At 43.1% G+C, this 21,462-nt stretch overlaps 1 protein-coding gene across 2 annotated transcripts; it reads left to right on the top strand.

Annotated features, from left to right (window-relative positions):
• Positions 1–770: 770 nt before the first annotated feature.
• Positions 771–19,929, top strand: olfm2a (olfactomedin 2a). Of its 2 annotated transcripts, none has more exons than XM_068749673.1 (6): positions 771–908; positions 8,125–8,274; positions 13,122–13,277; positions 14,881–15,100; positions 16,246–16,352; positions 19,255–19,929. In XM_068749673.1, exons 1-6 carry the CDS (start codon positions 771–773, stop codon positions 19,927–19,929), a joined length of 1,446 nt encoding a protein of 481 aa, XP_068605774.1. The 2 variants fall into 2 exon arrangements, with proteins under 2 accessions (XP_068605774.1, XP_068605773.1); XM_068749672.1 differs by having other exon boundaries at positions 771–914.
• Positions 19,930–21,462: the final 1,533 nt, after the last annotated feature.

Raw genomic sequence — 21,462 nt, 5'->3', positions numbered from 1 at the left:
CTGCATCCGATGGTCCCTGGCCGCTTGTTGGGGTGTGCTTCCACTTAATAACCACAAGGGGGCGGCGTGTCCCCACAAATAGATGAGCTGATGTGACAGCCAGCAGGTGAGCGGAGGAGGGACGGAGCTCAGAAAGCTGTCTCTTCACATTTTTATTTTTATCCTTTAACCAGGCAAGTCAATTGAGAATTAATTATATTTTTCAATAACGAACTGGACCTAAGTTGGCGCCAAGTTGGATGAAGCTGGACATGTCAGTTGAGAGCACACCCCATACATGGAGCCATGCAGGATCACTCACATAGTGTTAGCTGGGGGGGACGGAGATGGAGACGGAGAAGGGAAAAATAAAAAAAGAATTGATACATGCGAAACAGAGCAGGCAAGGATAGAGCAGCAGCTGATTGGGAGGGGATGAGATAGAGAGGCGGGCAATGCACAGCTCTGCATCTCGAGGAAGAGAGGGTAAGAGAGAGAGAGAGAGAGAGAGAGAGAGAGAGAGAGAGAGAGAGAGAGAGAGGTTGAGGCAGTCACTCTTAGAGGGAAGATTCCAGTGTGAGGCTGCGGCTGGTTGTGAGCTGCTCTGCTTGGAGCGGCGTCTGGCTGTCCCTTTAACGGTGTGATTCTGCTAGCGGTTCTCTGCTGCTGATCAAGCGGAGGCAGAAGCTGACTGGCTGGTTCACTGCCGAGGCTTGTTTGGAGCAGAGAGGGGGGGTCTGACTGAGATCCAGAGCAGGGCAGAGCTGTTTGGAGCCCCTCAGGAAGGAATCATGAGCGTTCCCATGCTAAAGATCGGAGCGGTGCTCAGCACCATGGCCATGGTGACCAACTGGATGTCTCAGACTCTGCCCTCTCTGGTGGGACTTAACGGGACCGCCATCTCCAGAGGGGGTACCACAGAGAGGATTGTCAGTGTGCGTATAATTGTTTGTATCTTTAAGTGTGTGTGTGTGTGCGCGTGCGTGCCCCGTTTTTGTTTTATATGCACTGAAGAAACACAGAAAAAAGAGCTGAAACATAGTGACACAGCAGACATTGCAAAGAAACTGGAAAGATACTAGCGATCAAGTTTGTGTTTCTACAAAACCACAGAAGCAAAGGGATTTTTTGAGCGGGTCAGTCGTGGGTGGGACTTTAAAAGTTTGTCTTGAGAGCTGCGTGCTAATAACGAGAGGCATGATGGAGTGATGCATGTGTTTCAATGTGCTGCAGGTTTAATATAATGACGCCAAATTGCAGGCTTGTGACTGTGACCGATGCAATCTGGACAACCGTCGTAAATGATGTTTCCTCCGGGACGATGACGGGGATCTTTGTGAGTGATGTTCAGGCTGATCCCATTCGTCAGTCACCTTCAGGAGCCCGGGGGGGGGGGGGGGGGGGGGGGTTATGGGTAAGACGGTGACGTTGAGATAACGTTAGCGCTTCAAGTCTTATTTCTCGCTCACTCTGCTAGTCTTGAAATGATCGCGACGCTCATCTGTTCGACGAAACGCTGCCCTCATGCAAAGGTTGGACACAGACATAGAAAGAGGAGGTGCTTTCTGACTTCAAATGTGCGTTTTGTGAAGCATTTATTTACATTTTCTCTGTTTTATGCACACAAACAAAAATACTAAAGTTCAGTGCGTCTGTTTATATTTGCGTGTAAATGGGAATGCAGGGCTGACGATGAGAAATATGCAGACAAGTTAATTGGGCAATTCCTGGCTCATCAGGGGTTAATGATTGCCTCTTCCTCTAGTCTATCCCAACTGTGTTTTTATGGCACCTCACCCATTAAAGCAAAGGCCCTGGCCTGGTGAAATGATTGCATGAAATTGGACGTCCCAGGAGACGTGCGACCATCTGGATGCGTGTGTTCGCCTGTGTGCTTGAAGATGTACTGCGCTGAGGAATTCTCGTCTCAGGGGCGATGGCCCATCTGCTTGGAGAAGTTTTTTTTTTTCTTTACGGTGTGTTAAAATCTCAATCTGCCGCTTTACGTCTCCCGAATGCTGCGGTGAGTCGTCATCTTTAAACGTCTTTGGAGTAAAAGATGCCATAGCAACAGTTTGACCTTTGTGAGAGCAGTTGCTCTGCCTTTCCCACACCAGACAGTCAGTTTGCATCCAAGTAGGTAATTTGAAAACACAAATCAACATGAAATTATAATGGGCTACTATGAGCTGTATTTACTAAACTCTGTAATCCTTGCTGAACAGCAGCCTTTTCCTGGTGGCGGCGGGATCTGGATGGCACATCCATTTGTTTTCTATATGCTTCTGCTGCATGAGGGGTGAAAAATGTTTTTTAAAGGAAAACTTTCTAATCAAGACTCGTGACTGGAGGCATTTTAAATCTAATGCCTCGCCTCAAACTTTGTCACTGATTTTGAGAGCACTCATGACTCACGCAAAATGTGTTCAAAGACAATACTGCTCTGATCTCGTGATACCGTGGTGCGTATTGTGCCGGCGCTCGTGCATGCTACACCTCATTCTCCAATGCTCAGAGCCATTTTCAGTGTCTGCTTCACTTGCCTTCTGTGCCGATCTTCTAACCAGCTGATTCAAGAACACAGCTGACTGAGTTTTTATTTTAAATTACACTGAGCATAGCACTGCCTGTATGCGCGTACACATCTGGATAGTGCCAAACCATTTTCCTTAATGAGCAGGAGAGACCTTGGAATCAAACCCAACCTATGATATCACCGACCATAGCATGTTTTGTCTCAAAATACTTAATCAGCATTTTCCTGCAATGACCGACTGGCTGTGTTCTCACAGTTTACACAGTGTTTTCTCACACTTGTTACCCTGCCACTCTCAGCTCCCTCCTCCATTCAACTCCAGCAGCGATAGCGCCATCCCGCACCCGGCTAGCAGCCGAGTGGATGCCAAACACTTCTCCCCGGGACACTTTGCATGGCGCCTACAGCTAAGTGCTACCTACCTGGGCTGTGTGTGCCAAGCGTTACCGAGTGTCATTTTCTCGCACTCTTTTCCAGCTGAGAGCCCAGCCCAACTTCACAAAGGGTTTGATGCATCTGTCCACCCCCCCCCCCCCCCCCCCCCACTGTTATTCAAGTGTGCTCTGAATTGGAACAGCGAAGCTGCAGATGGAAAGCAAGCAGGACACCTCACAGTAGGAGGGGTGGCATTCATGGCAGTGATGGAGTAGTGGCGAGTGGGAGACAGCAGGGAGGGAAATAGCGGCAGCATAGAGGTGGCATTAGGAGTTTAGGAGTCATATTATTGACTTGGCAAACCTGTTGCGCTGATTGGAGTAATCGGATTACCTTGGGAGCAGGAGAAACCAGGCAGGGACTTCGCCATTCATAGCGTTCATATTTTATTTAAATCTGAAAAATGAGAGCTGATTTTATATGTTTTGTGGTTACAGTATAGAAGATGACTTCTATATAATGGAGATACTGGTTAATGTCTGGCGTAAAACATCTTGAGCTTTATCTTTGTTCTCAGACTTTGCTGCATTTTGTAGTCCTTTATCCACACAGGGTTATTCTGTCCTCACCCTGTCCATCTTCTGTGGAGGTTTCGTTCATGTAAGCCAGCTCGGTGCACACCCTAACCATTGGCTCTCAGGACCTGCCTCTGCCTGCTGCTGCTTATATGAAAGTTATAATATACTTCCCGTCAAGCTCATATAGTAGGAAGCTGTAGATTTATGATCTCATTTAGCCCTGGCTTTACAGCAGCCGACTCCAGGGTCAGTCTAATGAAATGCAGCAGGAAGTTCATCCTGCAATGCTCTGACAATGATACTGCAGGCTCACATGTCTAATTGAATAATCCCTCCAAGCATGATTAATTATTAACAACAACAGTTTGGAGCTTATTTGTCTGTGAAATGGAGCGAGCTGGTGAGTCAGGTTGGCAGCACAATATATGTAGGTCTTTTTACTGACCATTAGTTTAGCAGGTGATAAGCCCCCTCTAAGACAGTTCTTAACATCTTAACTATCTGTTTATAAGACTTAATCATTGTTAGTTACAGCAGGATCAACACATTTGTGATTACATTGTGAGAGTTTAAACACGTAGAAGAAACAACTAGAAGAAGCGTGCTACTAATAAATGCTTATATTAGTCGCACAAAAGCACAGCTTTGTCTTGGTTGAATATTTACCGAGGTATTTGATTTTCAATTGATTTTGCAGAATGGCACTTATTAAGAGGTAAGAATGGTAGTATTGGAGTTATGTATTAAGCACTTGCTATTGGTATCTAACAATAAATTCACATGTGATATGTTAACATTTATTTAGTATTCTTGTCATTATTAACACATAATAATCTGAGTATTTTATTCGGATTTATAAGGGTATTGTTGCCTTTAAGGCCGATTAGCCAGGACTTGCGTTTTCACGATGGTAAATAACAGACATATTAAATGATGGAAATCTGGTCTACTTTGTCTGCTGTCTTGCAAGACAGATTTTGAGAAACTGGAATTTTGCAATTGGATTTATTTCCCAGTTTCAGCTGAGTAATGTCCACACAGTCTCATCTCATCTCATCTCATCTTCCCCTCTCTCAGCAGGGGGTTAACAGAAATTGGCATTCAGCGTTGTGGCTGGGCAGGATTTGACCCAAGCTCAGGGAAATTAGAGCCATTTCTCTCCTCCCTGTCAGCCTCTCGCGAGCCCCAACTTCCATTTCTTCCTTTTCCACAATTCAGTCACTCCAACTTTAATTGCCTCTTTATTTGGAGGATGGGCGGTTGTGGATGGGAGACGTGCCAGCAGTGGATGTAAGACTTGCAGACGTGATGTCGTGAGAACACAGGGAAACCAAGGGTGGGTAAGAGTATGCAAGCCAAAAATCTTAAACGGTGAATTTTCTATTTAACAAGCAAGCCCAGTTTTTCCATCCCTCTTCCTCGCTATAGGTTCCTGTTGTTTTCACTGCTGCCGTCTTCTTTATTGGGCATTTGGGGGTCAGCTGTGACTGCCACAGCTTCAAATCTGGCATTGATGCATTCCATTTCATCCCCTCACATCTAAAGGATTCATATTTTGTATTGTGAACTAAAGTCTCATCTCCCCTAAATCCAACTTGAATTATCCTGAATTGCCTCCAAGAAGCCACAAAAGCCTGGCGATAATAACATAGAATAGATAATCATTAACACTTTGAGCTCATATTATCTGATCATTATTTATTCATTCTACTTTGCATGCCCTGGATATAATTACTGCATGTATCACAAGATGTTTTCCCACACAAATGGGGAGACTAATAGGCTGCATTGTTCGAGCACTATGTTAAATGAACCAATGTCAAAGACGCACTTGCTGCTGCTGCAGAGAGAAGCAATATTTGCATTAAAAAAAAGACCCGACATTTCAAAAACGCATTCAATTTTAATACTTGCACCCCGAGAGAGCAGCAGCCTGCTGATATATAGATCCCCTCGCAAAAGTCAGGACCAAATAAATTTGTTGCATTTAAGAATTGCCCCTTTCCTTTTTCTCTTTAAATTGCTTTGAAATATCAGCGAGGACGTTAGCGCAGAATGTGGGTGGTAATGAAATTGGAACTGATTAAAATAAGCGTATAATTTCCACCCAGCATTTATGAAACATTAATGAAGGGGGCAGGGAGAAGATCTGTTGCTGTGAAAACTCTGTGCAGAAGAGACCACGAGGGGTACAGCACTAGTGTTTAATCCTTAGATGGAGACATGGGACCGAATGTAAAAGCAACATTGCCAAGTTGAATTTGGGGCACACTGATCTGATACCAAATGTGGCTCCTGTGCATCCCGATAGCAGTACGGGATGCTGACACTTCTACACAGCTCAAAAGGAATCGTTCCAAACAAAAAAGGCTGGGTGCTGGGTTGTCTGCCAACCCCCCCCCCCCCCTGCAGGTACAGACATGAGGTACATTTTATTGTAGATAGCAAGCTGCACAAACCCTCAGAATGAGTAACTTAAGTGGATTCCTGCACCTGTTAACACCGCAGGATATTCTCAGTAATGAGAATCCGGTCTGCTCTGCTGTGGCCTCACGTTCCACAATCTAAAGACTCACCCACGCTGCTGTAGCAGCCATTGCACACACCCTCCCAGATCACTGCAGTAATTGCGCCTTATAGCAGCACGGACTTCCAAACAAAGACTCCTGGGGGAAGCGCAGCAGTGCAGCAATTGTATAAATGTATGATTAAAATCTGTTTAAAATTCATAGCAACATTGTACGCGCAGGCAAGCGCGTGCAACGTATGCGCCGTCTCGTTTCATGTAGCAGAAATGTACAGCTATAAAAACACACGCTCTCATAAGTCAGAAGTCCTGACAGTGGGATGCAGGAAGAGAAGAGAGGAAGAGAACCGCCCTGAAGGCGATAATAGAGTACGTACAACAGACATTGAGATGCAGCAGGATGAAATTGGAGAAGGTTCTGCGGCGGAAAGGGACCCTTTGGGTCTGGTTTTATCTCGAACTCTGGCCTCTGCAGACTTCATCTCTCCACCTAACGGCCTTCCGATGCTGGGTCGCCTGAAGGAAAAAGGCAGTCTAATGAAAAGAAAGGTGCTGACTGACAGAAAGCTCTTTACATCGCAGTAGAGACTCGACTCACGTCAGCGCCCAAATATGCAGCAGAAATAAGAGTAATACAAAATGAGAATCCATCTAGAGTGCCAAGAAGTAATGCCACGAGTCATTCCCGAGCACAGCAGGCATTCATTCATTCCAAATATTACTAAAGCATGTATGCAAAAAAATGTATGAAGAGAAAGCGGGAATAGAATATTACTCACAACTTTAATGAAATTCAGATTTTGAAGTCATATTATTCTACTTAATAACATAATTAAATTCATAAAAGATGAGGCGGATGATGTGTGTAATGTCGCTATAGTCCATTTGCCATAATTCATTTGAAGTAAGTCTGAATTTAAATGCACTCAGGACTGTGAGTTTTAGGGGAGGAAAAGGAGGAGAGGGAGAGGAAGGATTGGTGGGAGGAGCAAGATGTGACAGTGAGCCCATTGGCTGGTAGGGTGGTCGCTGCTTTACACTCCAATCACACAGCCTCCCCATCCCGCAGGGCGTTTTAATCCGACCCTTCAGCCCAAGGAGACGGGAAAGCAGTGCAACATCACTTAGTGGCGAGTGCGGACCGAGATGTGTGGCTTCACTTCCCGCCCAGCTCTTCCCTTCCACTTACGGGGGGGATGGCTCTTTAATGTCATCACCAAAATGGATGCTTCGTTCCACATTGCCTTCTACTTTACACGCCGAGTGTGCGTAGATGCAGTGTGTGTGAATTAATGGATAGTCGGGGGCAAGGCCTTCGTGTAAAACGGGAAGAACGTGCGTGCATGTGCTTTGCAGCACGACTTCTGATTGGATTAGTCAGGTGGAATGCCCGCCCTTTGAGCCGCGCCCCTTCTCTACTGGTGCATTATTGATCCCCGAGTGGCACCATTTCCTCTCTGTGTACAAACTCATTAGACGCTGTGCTTTCACACAGCCAGGCCCAATTGCTCAGTCTTTGTTCCTCCGCCATTGAGGTCTCCACTGCATCTCTGTCTCTGAGGGTTTCATCCCTCCGCGAGTTTTTCCACCATTCTTATCGTCTCATCTTAAGATGCTCCCATTTCCCTTTAAGGTCTCGCTTCTTTCTCTCTTTCTGAATCTTCTGCCCACACGTCTTTATTTCCCTCCCGCCTTTATCACTCTCCACTTCCTACCAGAGTGAGACTGCTATAGTGATTTTGAGTAGTTGGGGGGGATAAATTGGCATTAATTGCCTTTTTGGGAGAAGAGCAACTTTTGACAGGGTTGCAAGCTAGAAAGAGAATAGCATGGAGAAACTCGAGCTCTGCTGCTAACTTGGGGAGACAGAATGGGTACAACTAATCATGATATTGAATACATTAAGAGTCTCTTTTCTGCAAAAACACTTTCCAAAAGCTTTCAAAGGACTAGACATACTTATTGGTGTGGAAGTGTTTTATAAGCCTGGAAAATGTTTCATATTATGATAACAGATACTGGTGGAATAAAATATGTCTGCCTTGGTGCATTTCCGACAGGCCGCGCGGTAAACAGCAGACGGAAGCAACGGATTGGTCTGAGATGTTTGTGTCTCCGTGTTTCTGCAGGCTCTGTACCCGAGCCCAGAAGAGGGCTGGCAGATCTACAGCTCGGCGCAGGATGCCGATGGAAAGTGCATCTGCACCGTGGTCGCACCAGCCCAGAACATGTGTAGCCGCGACCCACGCAGCAGACAGCTCCGCCAGCTCATGGAGAAGGTGACAGCTGTCAATGGCACTTTGAGACACGACTGTTGCCAGGACGTACAAACACAAGCTGCACGCCACTCCGATGTTGTCGAGGGCCGTTCGTCACTAATGCACGACTCACTTTTGACTGTTGTCTTTCTTTGTGGCACTCTTCTTTTTTGAAACAGAGCTTTGATTGGCTTGATAATATACTAAAATCAAGTGTAAAATTGGATCTAACATTATCCTTAATATAAATATAAACCCATCTGATCAAATGAAATTTAATTGTTTTACAAATTAGCATCGATAGCAAATGCTTAGGGGTTTTAGTTTTTTTGCCAACATGAACTATTTCCTCATATTTGTGCTCACTTGGTTTTTCTCTGAGTGAGAAATAGAAAGAATATAGAATATAGAAAGTGTTTGTCATTGCATAGTGGTTACCCAATGAGATTAGGAAATATCAGTCATCACTCCATTTTGTTCATGTCATGTACGACAAGCAAACAAATATAACAGCAATTAAACCCCGACACAAATAACGTACATTAAATATATGCTTTATACAGAGAGTAGAGTATTATTGACCGACAGCACAGTGCAGCAGATGCAAATCTAATTTCCTGCTTGTGTCTAGTGCATAAACACACACACACTCAGAGAGAGAGAGAGAGAGAGAGCGCTTCAGATCAGGGGTGAGAGTACAGACGAACGATGCACAGCGGCTTGTTGACTCCGCAGAGCTACAACATCGATTGGTGGTTTCCAGGCAGCACGTAGCCGTCCTCGATTCTTATCTTTCCAAAGCTGAACAATAAAAACTTGATAAATGATATCTAATAGCTCATATCTGCCTGAAGCTGTGGATTCAAAGCCTGCGAATGGTTGAAGGAAACTCTAACGCTACGTCCGTTAGCTGAGAAGCACGAGAAGAGACATGAGGGGTTGACATTGATGTGTTTTTTTTTTTTTTAAAGAGGCGGTGGTAAGACTGAGGTGCTGAATAATGGCCGCGGTCCTGATTGATCAGTGAGACAGTCGACGCCACCTATTGCATTTATTCTCCAGGAGCTTCTCCTTTTCCCCTGACAGACACTCTGTTTCAAACGTACTTTCATGCAGAAAAGACACACTCATTCACGCTTTAAAAGAAGTGTATTCCATAAAGAGAAGTGCTGCCAGGCAGGAAGTCACACTCGATGAAACTACTCAGAGAGGGTTGTTGTGTTCACTCAGGTATACGTACATATATAGTGTATGTATGTACTATATGTATTGAATTATTCTATGCAAGGTACAGTAGATTCTGCATGTTTTAAGGTTTAGAAGTATTCACATCTATCCACATGCGTCTCCAGTCCAGAGTCTCAAAACAAAACATGTAATTGAAGATTATTTTTACCCCCGCCGAGGCGGTTACGTTTTCGCTGGCAGTTTGTTCGTCTATTAGCAGGATCACCCAAAATGTTACAGATGGATCTTGATTGCATTTTCAAGAAATGTTGGGAATGTTACCAGGAACAGATGATTAAACATTGATGATCAAAGATAAGATGAAACAAAGATCCTGGATCACTTTGTTAACGTTGCAGTCAATGGAGCTTCAAAATCTGTTCCTATCTCGGTTGATAATTTGACCGATGTTTATGGAATTTGGCACAGTCATGGAGGGTGGGGAGCTCTGTCTTCCCACTGAATTTTATCCGGATCAGATCCGGATTGCGGATACTGTCGCCACCATGATTTTCCCTTTAATTATAGTGGAGGCCTTTAAAAAAAAACACAAACTGTATTCTGGATCTGATCCAGAATGAGGTCAGGAAAAAATATTGAATTATAACATTGAAAATGCCATTTAGGGATTTAAAAATCCGTTAAAAATCAACTCTGATTCACTTTTCTTTGTGTTTGAAGATACCAAGAACAATTTAGAAACGTTTGATGATGATCCAGATCACCATGTGGATGCTTTAAATCCAATTAGGAGGGGAATGAGCTGCTTGGCGGAGGTCTGCGTTCTCCGAGTGCTTTTGTTATTGAAGTGATAACTAATGCAATACGGATTCCAGAATGAATGCTCAATGCCATCACCTGCAGCACAAAATTACTTTTTGTGCTCATCGAAGGTGCAAAACGAGGTTCCTGTTGGTGATCTCATTTTAACTGCGTGCTGATATGGAATATAGGAAATCTGGTTTAAAATTCATGAACCTTGTTTCATAACAGCCAGACCATGATGAGCTTTAAATAAAGAAAGAAAAACATCAAGTGTGCTCTTAAATACCAATAAGGAATTTTATTTTGCTTGTTAGGTCTGTCAGGGAGGCGTAAGCCACTTTTGAGAGTGCCGATTGTGTTTTTACATTCCCTGTAACTCTTTACAAAGCATGCATTATGCAAAACTAGAAAGCACTCAGAGTCTGCAGCTCAGCCAACGCCACTGTCACAAAATCTGAAAATAGTTTCCTCATGCAAGCCAGCAGTCAGAAGAAAAGGGTGTGCTTTTGTATGCTTAAAATGCACATACATCCCATTTCGTATCACCCTGAGGAGAGCATCAATTGTTGCATCGCTGCACCCAGGGCATGCTACACACCGTGGTGATTCCGGATTAGTTCACCCCAAATGGGATTCAGCGCGACAGCTAATGAACCAATAAACAAACATTCCCATCGTTGTAGCAACACGAGAGTATCTGAATCGTCAAACGGTCAGAATACACATTCTGGACCAAGCAGGAAGAATCTAATGGAGCTCGTACAAGATGATGTCACCGCGATGACATCGCTTTAATCACATCTGCCTCAGGCCACATTAAGTAACACTGAATAATTCCTCCGCACCCTGGAAGCTTTGTCTTTGCATTGTGAGGCATGGGTTTTTTTCATTATTATTTGGTGTTATAATTCTACTTCCACACATGCATGCGAATCAACAAAATCTCTGCTACATATTGGTGCCAGTGCAGTACATACATCTGCCACTCCCCATTATCATACTGCGATCAAACACAGTTTTTATAATTAAGTTTACAGTGTGGTTGTGCTTCTGTTACTGTGCATGCACGCTGCTGGTTAGACAGTGATCAGAGCGTCCACAGCTCAGCCCACTGGCACACACTGTCAAGCACCAGTTGAGGCACACAGGTTAAAGCCCACCCAGTGACAAGACTGTGCAAGTCTTGTCCCATAATAGCACAATGTCCAGTGAGCCCATCCTCATTTGAACCCAGAGCATGGTGGGGGGGGGGGGGGGGGGGGGGAATAATTTGAGCAGTGCTCCCTAAACCCAAGGTTACACTAACAATGTCACTGGAAAGCAGCTTCTGTGCAACTTTCTGCAAAGGCAGACACAAAATGCCACCCAAAGCACAGCTGACCCTGAAGGACACCGATGTGAAAACACTTTCGGAACAGCTCGGCCCCCTTTTTGGCCTCTCTGTCTGATTGTCTGTATTGAGGTGAAAATAAAATGAGATACAAGGGTGAAGTCAGGCGTGGAAACACGCACGCACACTTCAGCATTCGGTACAGAGTGACTCAACACAGGACACTGGTGGGTTCAAATATTGTGGCTCACAGAAAAAGGTTTTTACTATCACACATTTATTCTGCATTTATTTTAAAATCTTTACATTAAAAACAAAACATCTTAAAACACTGAAGGAAATCTGACAGCATTCCTGGTAAAGTCGTGAGCATGTGGGCGATGAACTGGGTGTAAATGCAGGAGGCCGGACACGACTCAATGCCGTGGGCTGTCAAAGTAGGCGAGCAAAGCTTTTGTTGCAATGCAGACTATATGCCAAACTGTAACCTTTGTGCGCTGGGGCTGTTTTTGTTTTTGTTGAGAGGAATTTAAATAGATGTCTTAGGCGTGCTTGGTGTTTCAGCAGTTTGTGTGTGTGCGTGCGTCAGTGTGGGTTGGCATCTATTTGTGTGGGCCGTTGGACATGTGCGATTCGCCTATATATGCAGTGCAGCCCTGCAACGTTTGCTCATGTTCAGAAGATTTCTGGACAGTTCAGGACGACGTGCACGAGTTGAGGGGGCGTCTGAAACAGCAGGCGTGTCGTGCACCAACAGAATGAGCTGTTTATACGCCAGTAAACTGAACACCGAAGAATTAAGCAGCTGAGAAAGGAGTTCTGAGAATTGAAATCTGACGGTGTGTTTCCTCCACTGTGGAACTGGTTCTGTTTGCGTTCTCGTTTGCATGAAGCCATTTGCATTGTCCTGATCCAACGGCCCTTCTATTTTCATACTTACATCCTAAACGGGAACCTGTGGAGTTTCTTTGCGTCATTTATGAATTTATTTTTTTCTTTTGAAAGCTTTAATCTTTATGCTTTGAGGTTCTTATTTTTTTGCTTCTGCTCATGTGTTGCTAATAGTTTTCTGTGTTTCTTGAACGCCACTCCATCTTGTCCTTTTGCCTAAATCTCCGTTAGCATTTACTGAAATTGATTAAGTTTCTAAAGACCACTTCACAGCAGTCATTCAGTTCACCAGGAGACTAAATGATACTAAACCAGTATATTTTAACAATTTCAAGTTGATCATAAATTAGAGAACATTGATGAGGACCTGCAGTTTGAGATCATTTTTATAGCTCAATTATTGCAAAAAAAATTAATCAAATCAAATATCTAAATTTTAATTCTTTTTTGTGTCTCATAAAAAAAAAAAGCATAAAAATGTTTAATTTATCCTTGAAAATTACCAACTAGTGATAAATAAGTGAGCTGATCTGTGCAGCAAGCCAGGGATGGATTTCCAGAAGAAAAAAAAGGGGTTCCTTAGAATTAACCAAGATAAATATGTATTTCTCTGTGTGTCCTGTAATGTAAATCTGTGTGTTTCTGCATGCGACAGGTTCAGAACATTAGCCAGTCCATGGAGGTGCTGGACCTGCGGACGTACAGAGACCTTCAGTATCTGAGGGACACGGAGAGCCTAATGAAAGTAGTAGATGGAAAACTGAAGGTGGCGTCGGAAAATCCCCGCAGTCTCAATCCGAAGGTCTTTCAGGTAATTGGTTGCCTGTCACCTCTTCTACAAGGGAGTGTGTGTGTGTGTGGATTATCGGCGGACAAATGCAGACGCCATTAGAAGCAGCATGGCTTTCTCTGCGTGCACGAACTTTACCAGATGTGTTGCAATCTCGGCTCTTCACAGACAAAAAGGTTTTGTACGACACTCCATAGACCGCTGGAAAGCCGTAGGTGCATACATCCGTTCTTAAAACTATCCGTGAGACTTCATTCGAGAACATTCACATCCTCGTGAATCATTAAACTTCTGGAAAAGGAAGACAATAGGGTTTTTTTTCTCTCTCTTTGCATCCTTTCCCCTCTCCACTTCCTCTGCCTCTTTTCACCACTCCAGATACTTAAGATTCTGTAGTCTGCTCCTGGATTTCTGGCGCATACGTTCACATTCATCTTCACCTTTATCGTTCCACAAACTAGAGCTCAGATGCCATTATCAGTGGGCCTTTTTGTCTTCCTGTCTGTGGACTGTCTTGGTCAGACTTTTTCCACATTTCTCACACTGTTGCAGATATTAGATGGTCCATAGAATAGTTTGATTAAAAGACGCCTTGATAAATGCTGTGTGCTCTGCTGCCTCGGCCCCCGTCTCAGCACAGGGACAAGCCTAAAAATGGAGTGCATTTGTCTTTCTGTGTGATTAGCAGATTTCTAGTGCAAGGAAAGTTAAGGTAGACATTTATGAAATGAACTAATCCTTCAGTAAAATGCGCTACACTCCTAGTTCTTGCAAATTCACAACCTAAAGGGTAAAAAAAATAATAATAATAAAAAAAAAAAAGGTATTCAAATACAAAATGCGGGATTTGACCGGCACAGGTTGGCTGATGAATGCGTGCAGCTCAAAGTTCCCTATGGCGAGACGTGGGAGATTAACGAGAGCAAATTTTCACAGCTTGAAAAGGGGAAAATGTGATTTATGATGTGGCGCCACGGGGCTGATAGCTGCTCCATCACCAGATTTACGATAAACCTTAACAAGGAGGAAACCGCCCCTCCTGTGGCGGCTGTTCTTGAATGACGCACCTTTTTCCTCTCTCTTGAGCTCTCAAATTTCTGGCTCTTCTACCACCTCTTGCCCTCCTACCCAGGAATGCACGGTTCTTTCCTCTTGTTGAGTTTGCACCCAGCAGCAGCATGCGCCGCGCCGTAGGTGGCTGTCCAACGTACCACACACACAAATCAAAACAGCGGGTAGAAGTTTTATTCAGTGCAATGAAACTTCAGCCCCAAAATTGCTGTGCAACAGATTTTGTTTTATTTTTATGAATAGAAATATTAAAATAAAGAGTAATGTGCGAGGCGCTCAAAGATTTTTGAAATAGGAGCTAGACACAAGAGCAAATTCGTATCGCAATAAATCATACTTTGTCTTGTGATAAATATAAGCACGCAAATGCCTACTTTAAAAATAACCCCCGCCCCGTTACAATGACATTTCGATTAACAGATGATCTATAGCGATTGGATATTGAAAAGCTGTCTCCTGTGCTGATCAGTGTGGCTGACCCCCCCATGTCCACTATTCTATTCATCTCCACCTCCTTTACTATTCCACGTCTTCCTGTGTGATGGTTAAGTAGGAGTTGAAAGACAAGGTGGCCCAGCTGCTCCCCCTGCTGCCGGTGCTGGAACAGTACAAGGCAGACGCCAAGATGATCCTTCGTCTCCGGGAGGAGGTGAGGAATCTGTCCTTAGTGCTGATGGCCATCCAAGAGGAGATGGGGGCCTATGATTACGAGGAGCTGCGCCAGAGAGTCCTGCTGCTGGAGACCAGACTTCACTCCTGCATGCAGAAACTAGGTCTGAGATTTCAACGTGTGGGTGGAGGGTCTGGGAACGTTTCATTTGAACTTCATTATCAAATAGTATTGAAGCATTTAACCGTTTGACAGTGCAGAAAGATTTTATGATTTAAGGTTCATTTCAGCTAAAAAAGGGTCATTTCAGCCATTATTGCAGCTCCAGTTTTTGTTTGTTTTTTGGGGGGGCGCGGGGGGTAAGGGTATATGATGTATAAACTGTTCCATGCAGTAGACCCGTTGCACACCAAGTCCGCAGAAGCTGCAAGATTCCAAACTGATTTAAGAAGACATTATTTCATTCACCATGTATGTGTTTTGGGGAAACTGTTCCCTTACAAACCCCCATAAATGCTTAAAAATTTTCATTTGCCGAGCGCTTGAATTACCTGCATGAATTACGCAAATAAGGCCCTGGAAATTCAGAATAATAATAATCATGTTCTTTGTCTTTAAGAAAATTATTTTATAAAATCCCACATAATGATGCCTCAAAAGGAAAAGACTGAAATTGGAGTGAAAGCTATGGTTCATTTGTGTTCCAGTGGCTCCATTGGCAGAAATATAATTAGAAATATAAATTTTAATATTTCCACATAATATTTATCGAGCGCTCTCCACAATTGTGTAAACAAATGTTGAAATAAAGAAACTAAGACGATTCTGGAAAGAGAAGATTTTGAAAGTCAACAGCTGAAATAGATTATCAGCCATGCTTGGAAAAAAATCACTTAAATATATCGATAAGTCTAAATAATTCGAGTATTTTTCAATAAGAGTTACAATGCAATACAACTTATTCTCTTGTACTAAACACTCACTTAATACTGTCTACACATCGATGTTTGATGTTTTAGATGTTTTTTTCTAGTGATATCTGTTCATACCTAAAGTTACCAGATTGTTAGAATAGTTAAAAGCCACCTCACAATAAAATATTCCTTTTTTGTCTACTTCAAAAAAGTGGCAACATTTGCAGAACAGTTTCAGGACTTGGACAAACTGCTACAAATATACTTGCAAAACCACAGTGGGCCTAAATCATAGCCTAGGAGTACACCATGCTGTAGATACGATGTGGGAATACTTGCCTCATGCTTGCATAACTGCATGCAAGCTAACATCCTTCTCTCCTTTGACTCTTAGGATGTGGGAAGCTAACTGGCGTCAGTAATCCCATCACAGTCCGTGCCTCAGGGTCAAGGTTCGGCTGCTGGATGACAGACACCATGATCCCCAGTTCGGACAACAAAGTAAGCCACTCTTTTCCATGCCAACGTCAAAACTCTGCTACCGACTGCAACAGTCCATTCGGAAAACTGCATATATAGCATATAGGATAAAGCAAAACCACAGGTTGAAATCTGTCAATGGCTCACCAGAAAGAAATCTCCTTACCAGCATGCTGACATGATACTTCGGTGAATGATTGGCTGTTTTGCCTGAGTCGGATTCTTCTGTGCTCTGAAGGAGGCCAGACAGAGAGCGAAATGAGGATCCAAAGCCGAGTCACTGATGGATAGCATCCCATTCCTTCTCAATGCCTACCTCTGCGTGCGGCAACTCTGGCTGATTAATCACGCCATCATCAGTGAAAAATAAATCAGTCGTGCGGGCTAAAGTCTCCTAAATCAACCTCGGTAATGACCAAGAGTGTGCTGAGAGGCTCCGGACTCCGATAGTTATGTCGTAATGGCTTCAGCTGATTAGAGATGACACGCGCCATCATATTTGCGAAGGCATGATAAGAATAAGGGGGGGGGGGGGGGGGGAGATGGGAAGGAGAACAGGAAGAGGAATCGTTTGGGCTGCTGAATTGAGGAAGTGACGCTGGTGAATAAATGAAGCAGATTATTAGCCATCTATAGGGGAGAATGAAAGCTCCTCTCAAATTTAGGTTTCAGAGGAGATTGCGTTGTATTTTTGTTAATCCTCAGCCATAACAAGCTCAATAGATATTGCCGACAGAAAAGGTCAATTTCTGTGATTGAATGCATGAACGTTAATCTTTAATCTCCTGCCTTTTTTCACATTAGATGCTTTCGACCACTCAGATTGTATTGATAGACAGATAAATCAAAGATATTTAATCAGCTCCCACATGAAATATGATAATCACATTTGTGCAGTCACAATGTCCTTGTGACTGTCAAAGGGGAGAAAAAAATGAGGCTTGGTCTGTATATTCTAGAGCTTTGATCCCGTTCAGCTCTGGGGAGTCTTTTCGTAGTAGGAAGAGAAACAATGCTTAATGCGCAATAATCTCCCCTTCTCCATAATTCAGCTACCTCACCTCACCACACACGACTCCTTCCACACCATCCCTCACCCTACACAGGGATTAGTATTGAAGAAAAGTGCCTATTGTACACCATGGGAAACAGGCGAGGAGAAGCAAAGTAAAACAGTGTGTAGAGATTCACACACAAAAAAGGACGCTAAACCTCAGCAAAGCTCTCCTGGATATGTTAAGGACAGAGTAAATGTCCAAGCCAACTTCAGTTTAACTGAATCAATTAAAAGCTGAACTATGCCTGAGTGGAAGTACCGAGGAATGTAATTGTTAAACTGATTGATTTTCTGTTAATGTGACCTGGGAAAAGCCAGTGGGTGACTGCAAAACAAAGTAACATCATCACACCCCCACAGAGATCAATAGTGTGCAAACACAAATTCAGTGAGTGCATGAAGGTATGCACTCACACTCAAAGACAATGGCACGTGCACACAGTGAACTCTTTTTGCTCAGAGCATCACAACCGGATGCAATGAAACATTCATCACGACGCTCCTGCAGCGAGCTCTGTCTGGCATATCGGAACAATGTTCTCCTTCAACATTCCCCCCCGGTACGCAGACGCGTCAAACTCAATTTCATCCCCAGCCACGGTGACATTTTGCTGCCCTCAATGTCCAATTTGTAAATGCAAGACTACATAAATGATAACCGTCTTAACATCATTATCTCCACGAGGAGTTCTTAGCCTTAAAACTTTGGAACTGATCATTTAAAAAATGTAAAGTTTTCATTACAAACATTGCACAATTAAGATGCAGAATTCAAACCTAATGGATATTGCTGACGATACTTGATAATAAAAAACAATAGCATCTCCATAAGAGCACCCGCAGGTCATGGTCTGATTACTTTACTTTTCCCTGCTGTGAAAATAGCTTGAAGAGTGGGGTCATATGCCAAAAAAGCAAAATCACATTTTGGAGTCAATCCAGATAAAGGGGAGGATCCATAAGTATAATTATTTTCCACTTTCTTAAAAGATTGATGACCCTGGCTATGGTCAGCCAGTCACTGTGTGGGTGGCTTTATTGTGTTAGTTTAATAAGTGGATTTTGGATTAGGGTTAAATTGGAGGAAATCTCTGTATGAACTCCATGAGTTCCCTTCAAATCGACGATGCTTTTGATTACTGGGTTTAGAATTCATTTGAAATTTAATAAATACTAAAAAACTATTCATTTTTTCAGCCTTGTCTGTTTCAAAATGCCCTCCTGAAAAGCACTTTGATAGCCACAGAAAAAACCGAGCTCGAAATTTTTACTGTCATTTTTGTGAAAATATCAGCTGCATTTTAATACATCTTTATGTGCAAGCATAAGTATCTGCGTTCACCTTCATGTATTCCTGGACAGATGTTAGACTAGCCTGATTGAGATGCAGTCCAGGCTGCAGTGACACCTTGTGGTTGGATGTCTTCAGTGTGCAGATGACAAAATCCTGTTGCATTTAGACAAATGGAATGTAAGATTTTGTAGTGCCATCAAATCTGTGGACCTTTGGTTTGACAGATACTTTGCATCGCAATAGTTTCTCTATATCAGACAATCGGAACATTTCACGCTTGTAACGTGCACGTTGCACCCGGCTACAAACACTGAATCTACTTACTGTAGATATATTGCATCTTTCTATCATGCGTTAAATTACAATCTGCTGAGACAATGATGTATATGTATAAGCCATGTTACCTTATTCTTCCTATTCTTCTATATCACCTTAGTTCCACTTAAATTCAACTGCACATCTTCCTTTCTGTGACCCGCAGTGGATCAATAAAGGTGGCTCTTATTGTATTTTTTTTTTCTCATCTTTAGACTACATATTTCACCCTGTGACTTTCATTTTTCTCCTCACAGGTGTGGTCCATGGATGGTTACTTCAAGGGGCGCCGTGTCCTGGAATACCGCACAATGAACGATTTCATGAAGGGTCAGAACTTCGTACAGCACTTGCTGCCTCACCCCTGGGCAGGCACTGGCCATGTCGTCTACAACGGTTCACTGTACTACAACAAATACCAGAGCAACATCATCATAAAGTACCACTTCCGTTCACGAAGCGTGTTGGTGCAACGCAGCTTGAGTGGGGCCGGCTATAACAACACCTTTCCCTACTCTTGGGGTGGCTCCTCTGACATTGACCTGATGGCTGATGAGAACGGTTTATGGGCTGTTTACACCACCATTCCAAATGCTGGTAATATTGTCATCAGCCGCCTGGAGCCTCAGAGCCTGGAAGTGCTGCAGACATGGGACACAGGCTTCCCGAAACGCAGTGCTGGGGAGTCTTTCATGATCTGCGGTACACTTTATGTCACCAACTCCCACCTGGCTGGCGCCAAAATCTACTTTGCCTACTACACCAACACATCAAGCTATGAGTACACAGACATCCCATTCCACAATCAATACTCCCACATCTCCATGATGGACTATAACCCTCGGGAAAGGGTCTTGTATACCTGGAACAACGGACACCAAGTGCTCTACAATGTTACACTGTTCCAGGTTATTAAGACTTCTGGCGACTGAGCGTCCTCAGACTGCCCCCCAATGCTTTGGTCGTTGTCGGTGGAGGGAGGTGGCTAGGGGTTGTGGGGGCTTTCGTGTTTGGGCATAGGATTGGATTTTTAAAAAATAATTTCATTTTTCATGGAGTGCCATTATTCACATTCTCAAACAACATTTCGACAGCAATGTCGGTAAGGATTCTAAGACTGAGTGCTTCTGGTGGTGGTGGGGGGGGGGTTCTGTGATGAGTAAGCATGGTTCTTTTCATTTGAGGTGAGAAATTTAAAAGAAAGACAGTCTTTTCTATTCATGAATTTGTAATTCCTTGTCACTTTCAAGTTAAATAGTCCATCACTGTATTTGAGGGGCAAACAATAACAGAATAAATTGAAATCTTGGTGTATTCCCATATGGGTGCTTCTTAAATAATAAAAAAAGTTGAACACTTCATTTTTTAAATTACATTTATTTCCTCCTTAGTGGTAAAGATGTCATATTTACACTTCAATAAAACTAGCTTAGATACACAAAAAGAAAAGTGCCCAGATTAAAACTGAATCTGTTTTAAGGATGGAAGATGCATTAAAGATGCATTAAAGTCTAAAAGTGCTGAATGACGCAATTTCAAAACAATGAAAATCCTGAAATGAATGTCTGCATTTTGCTGATATTGAATGTATTACAGCCATGAGTAAATCATAAAATAATGAGGCGACAGCATATGAATACTGATAAGGTTTAATACAGTCTGAGAATACTGCCTTATCTTTGAAAATATCTCATCCAATTCTTTCCAACCTAAAAGAAGCGAGGGTGCATGGTCATAAAATAAAATGTCTCCATGTGCTCACACAGTATTAAGTATAACAGCAAAAGCAATTAATTTCTTCCATGACGAACTGGAAGTGAAAGCAAAACATTTGGTTAAAGGAGCAGGCGGTTGTTGGAAGGGTCAGGAAGTGCTAACAGGGAGACAAAAGGAATACTTAGCCGGGAATCTTCAGCTCATTTGAAATTCTTTTTATTAATAATAATAATAATAATAATAATAATAATTCGGGAACAATTTGACTTTGCCATCCGTATAGCTCTCTGCTGGATAAAAGACAACACCCCAGTGTGCATCAATTATTTGCAGAAGCCACGGTGGGCATCGACACCGCCAAGTAACCATGGTGATCCAATTCTTCCTGGGTGACCTTTCTATCAATAAAGTGTAGTACTGAGGAGAACCCTGAAGAGTTCATGCACAGTAGTGGTTGACATTTAGGGCACAATGTGCTACACAAACAATACGGAATATCCAGCAGTTTCCGCTATGATGCAGTATAGACCATCCTGCAGAAATGTAGTCAATGTTGAGGAGGTCGAATAAGGCAAAATGTGGATATACTCGTTTTCATTTACTAAAAAACAACAAGGAATCTGCAGTGAAAGCATGATGGGCTTGTTGCCCAGTGATCAGATCAACCAGAATATTCTTTCCGCTTCTCCATTGTCTAAACAAAACATAATAATGCATACAATATACAATAATAATAGAAAGATAGCTGG

The sequence above is a fragment of the Brachionichthys hirsutus genome, chromosome 16, assembly GCF_040956055.1.
Source record: "Brachionichthys hirsutus isolate HB-005 chromosome 16, CSIRO-AGI_Bhir_v1, whole genome shotgun sequence".
NCBI lineage: Eukaryota > Metazoa > Chordata > Actinopteri > Lophiiformes > Brachionichthyidae > Brachionichthys > Brachionichthys hirsutus.
Note: the sequence above shows the minus strand (reverse complement) of the source record. Positions and strands in the feature narration are given on the sequence as shown.

Bases quoted from the DNA above. Each gene is read 5' to 3' on its own strand.
- olfm2a (XM_068749672.1), top strand. From the start codon at position 771: ATGAGCGTTCCCATGCTAAAGATCGGAGCGGTGCTCAGCACCATGGCC. The intron at 915-8,124 runs GTGCGTATAATT...GTGTTTCTGCAG, and splicing joins CCACAGAGAGGATTGTCAGT to GCTCTGTACCCGAGCCCAGA. The intron at 13,278-14,880 runs GTAATTGGTTGC...ATGGTTAAGTAG, and splicing joins TCAATCCGAAGGTCTTTCAG to GAGTTGAAAGACAAGGTGGC.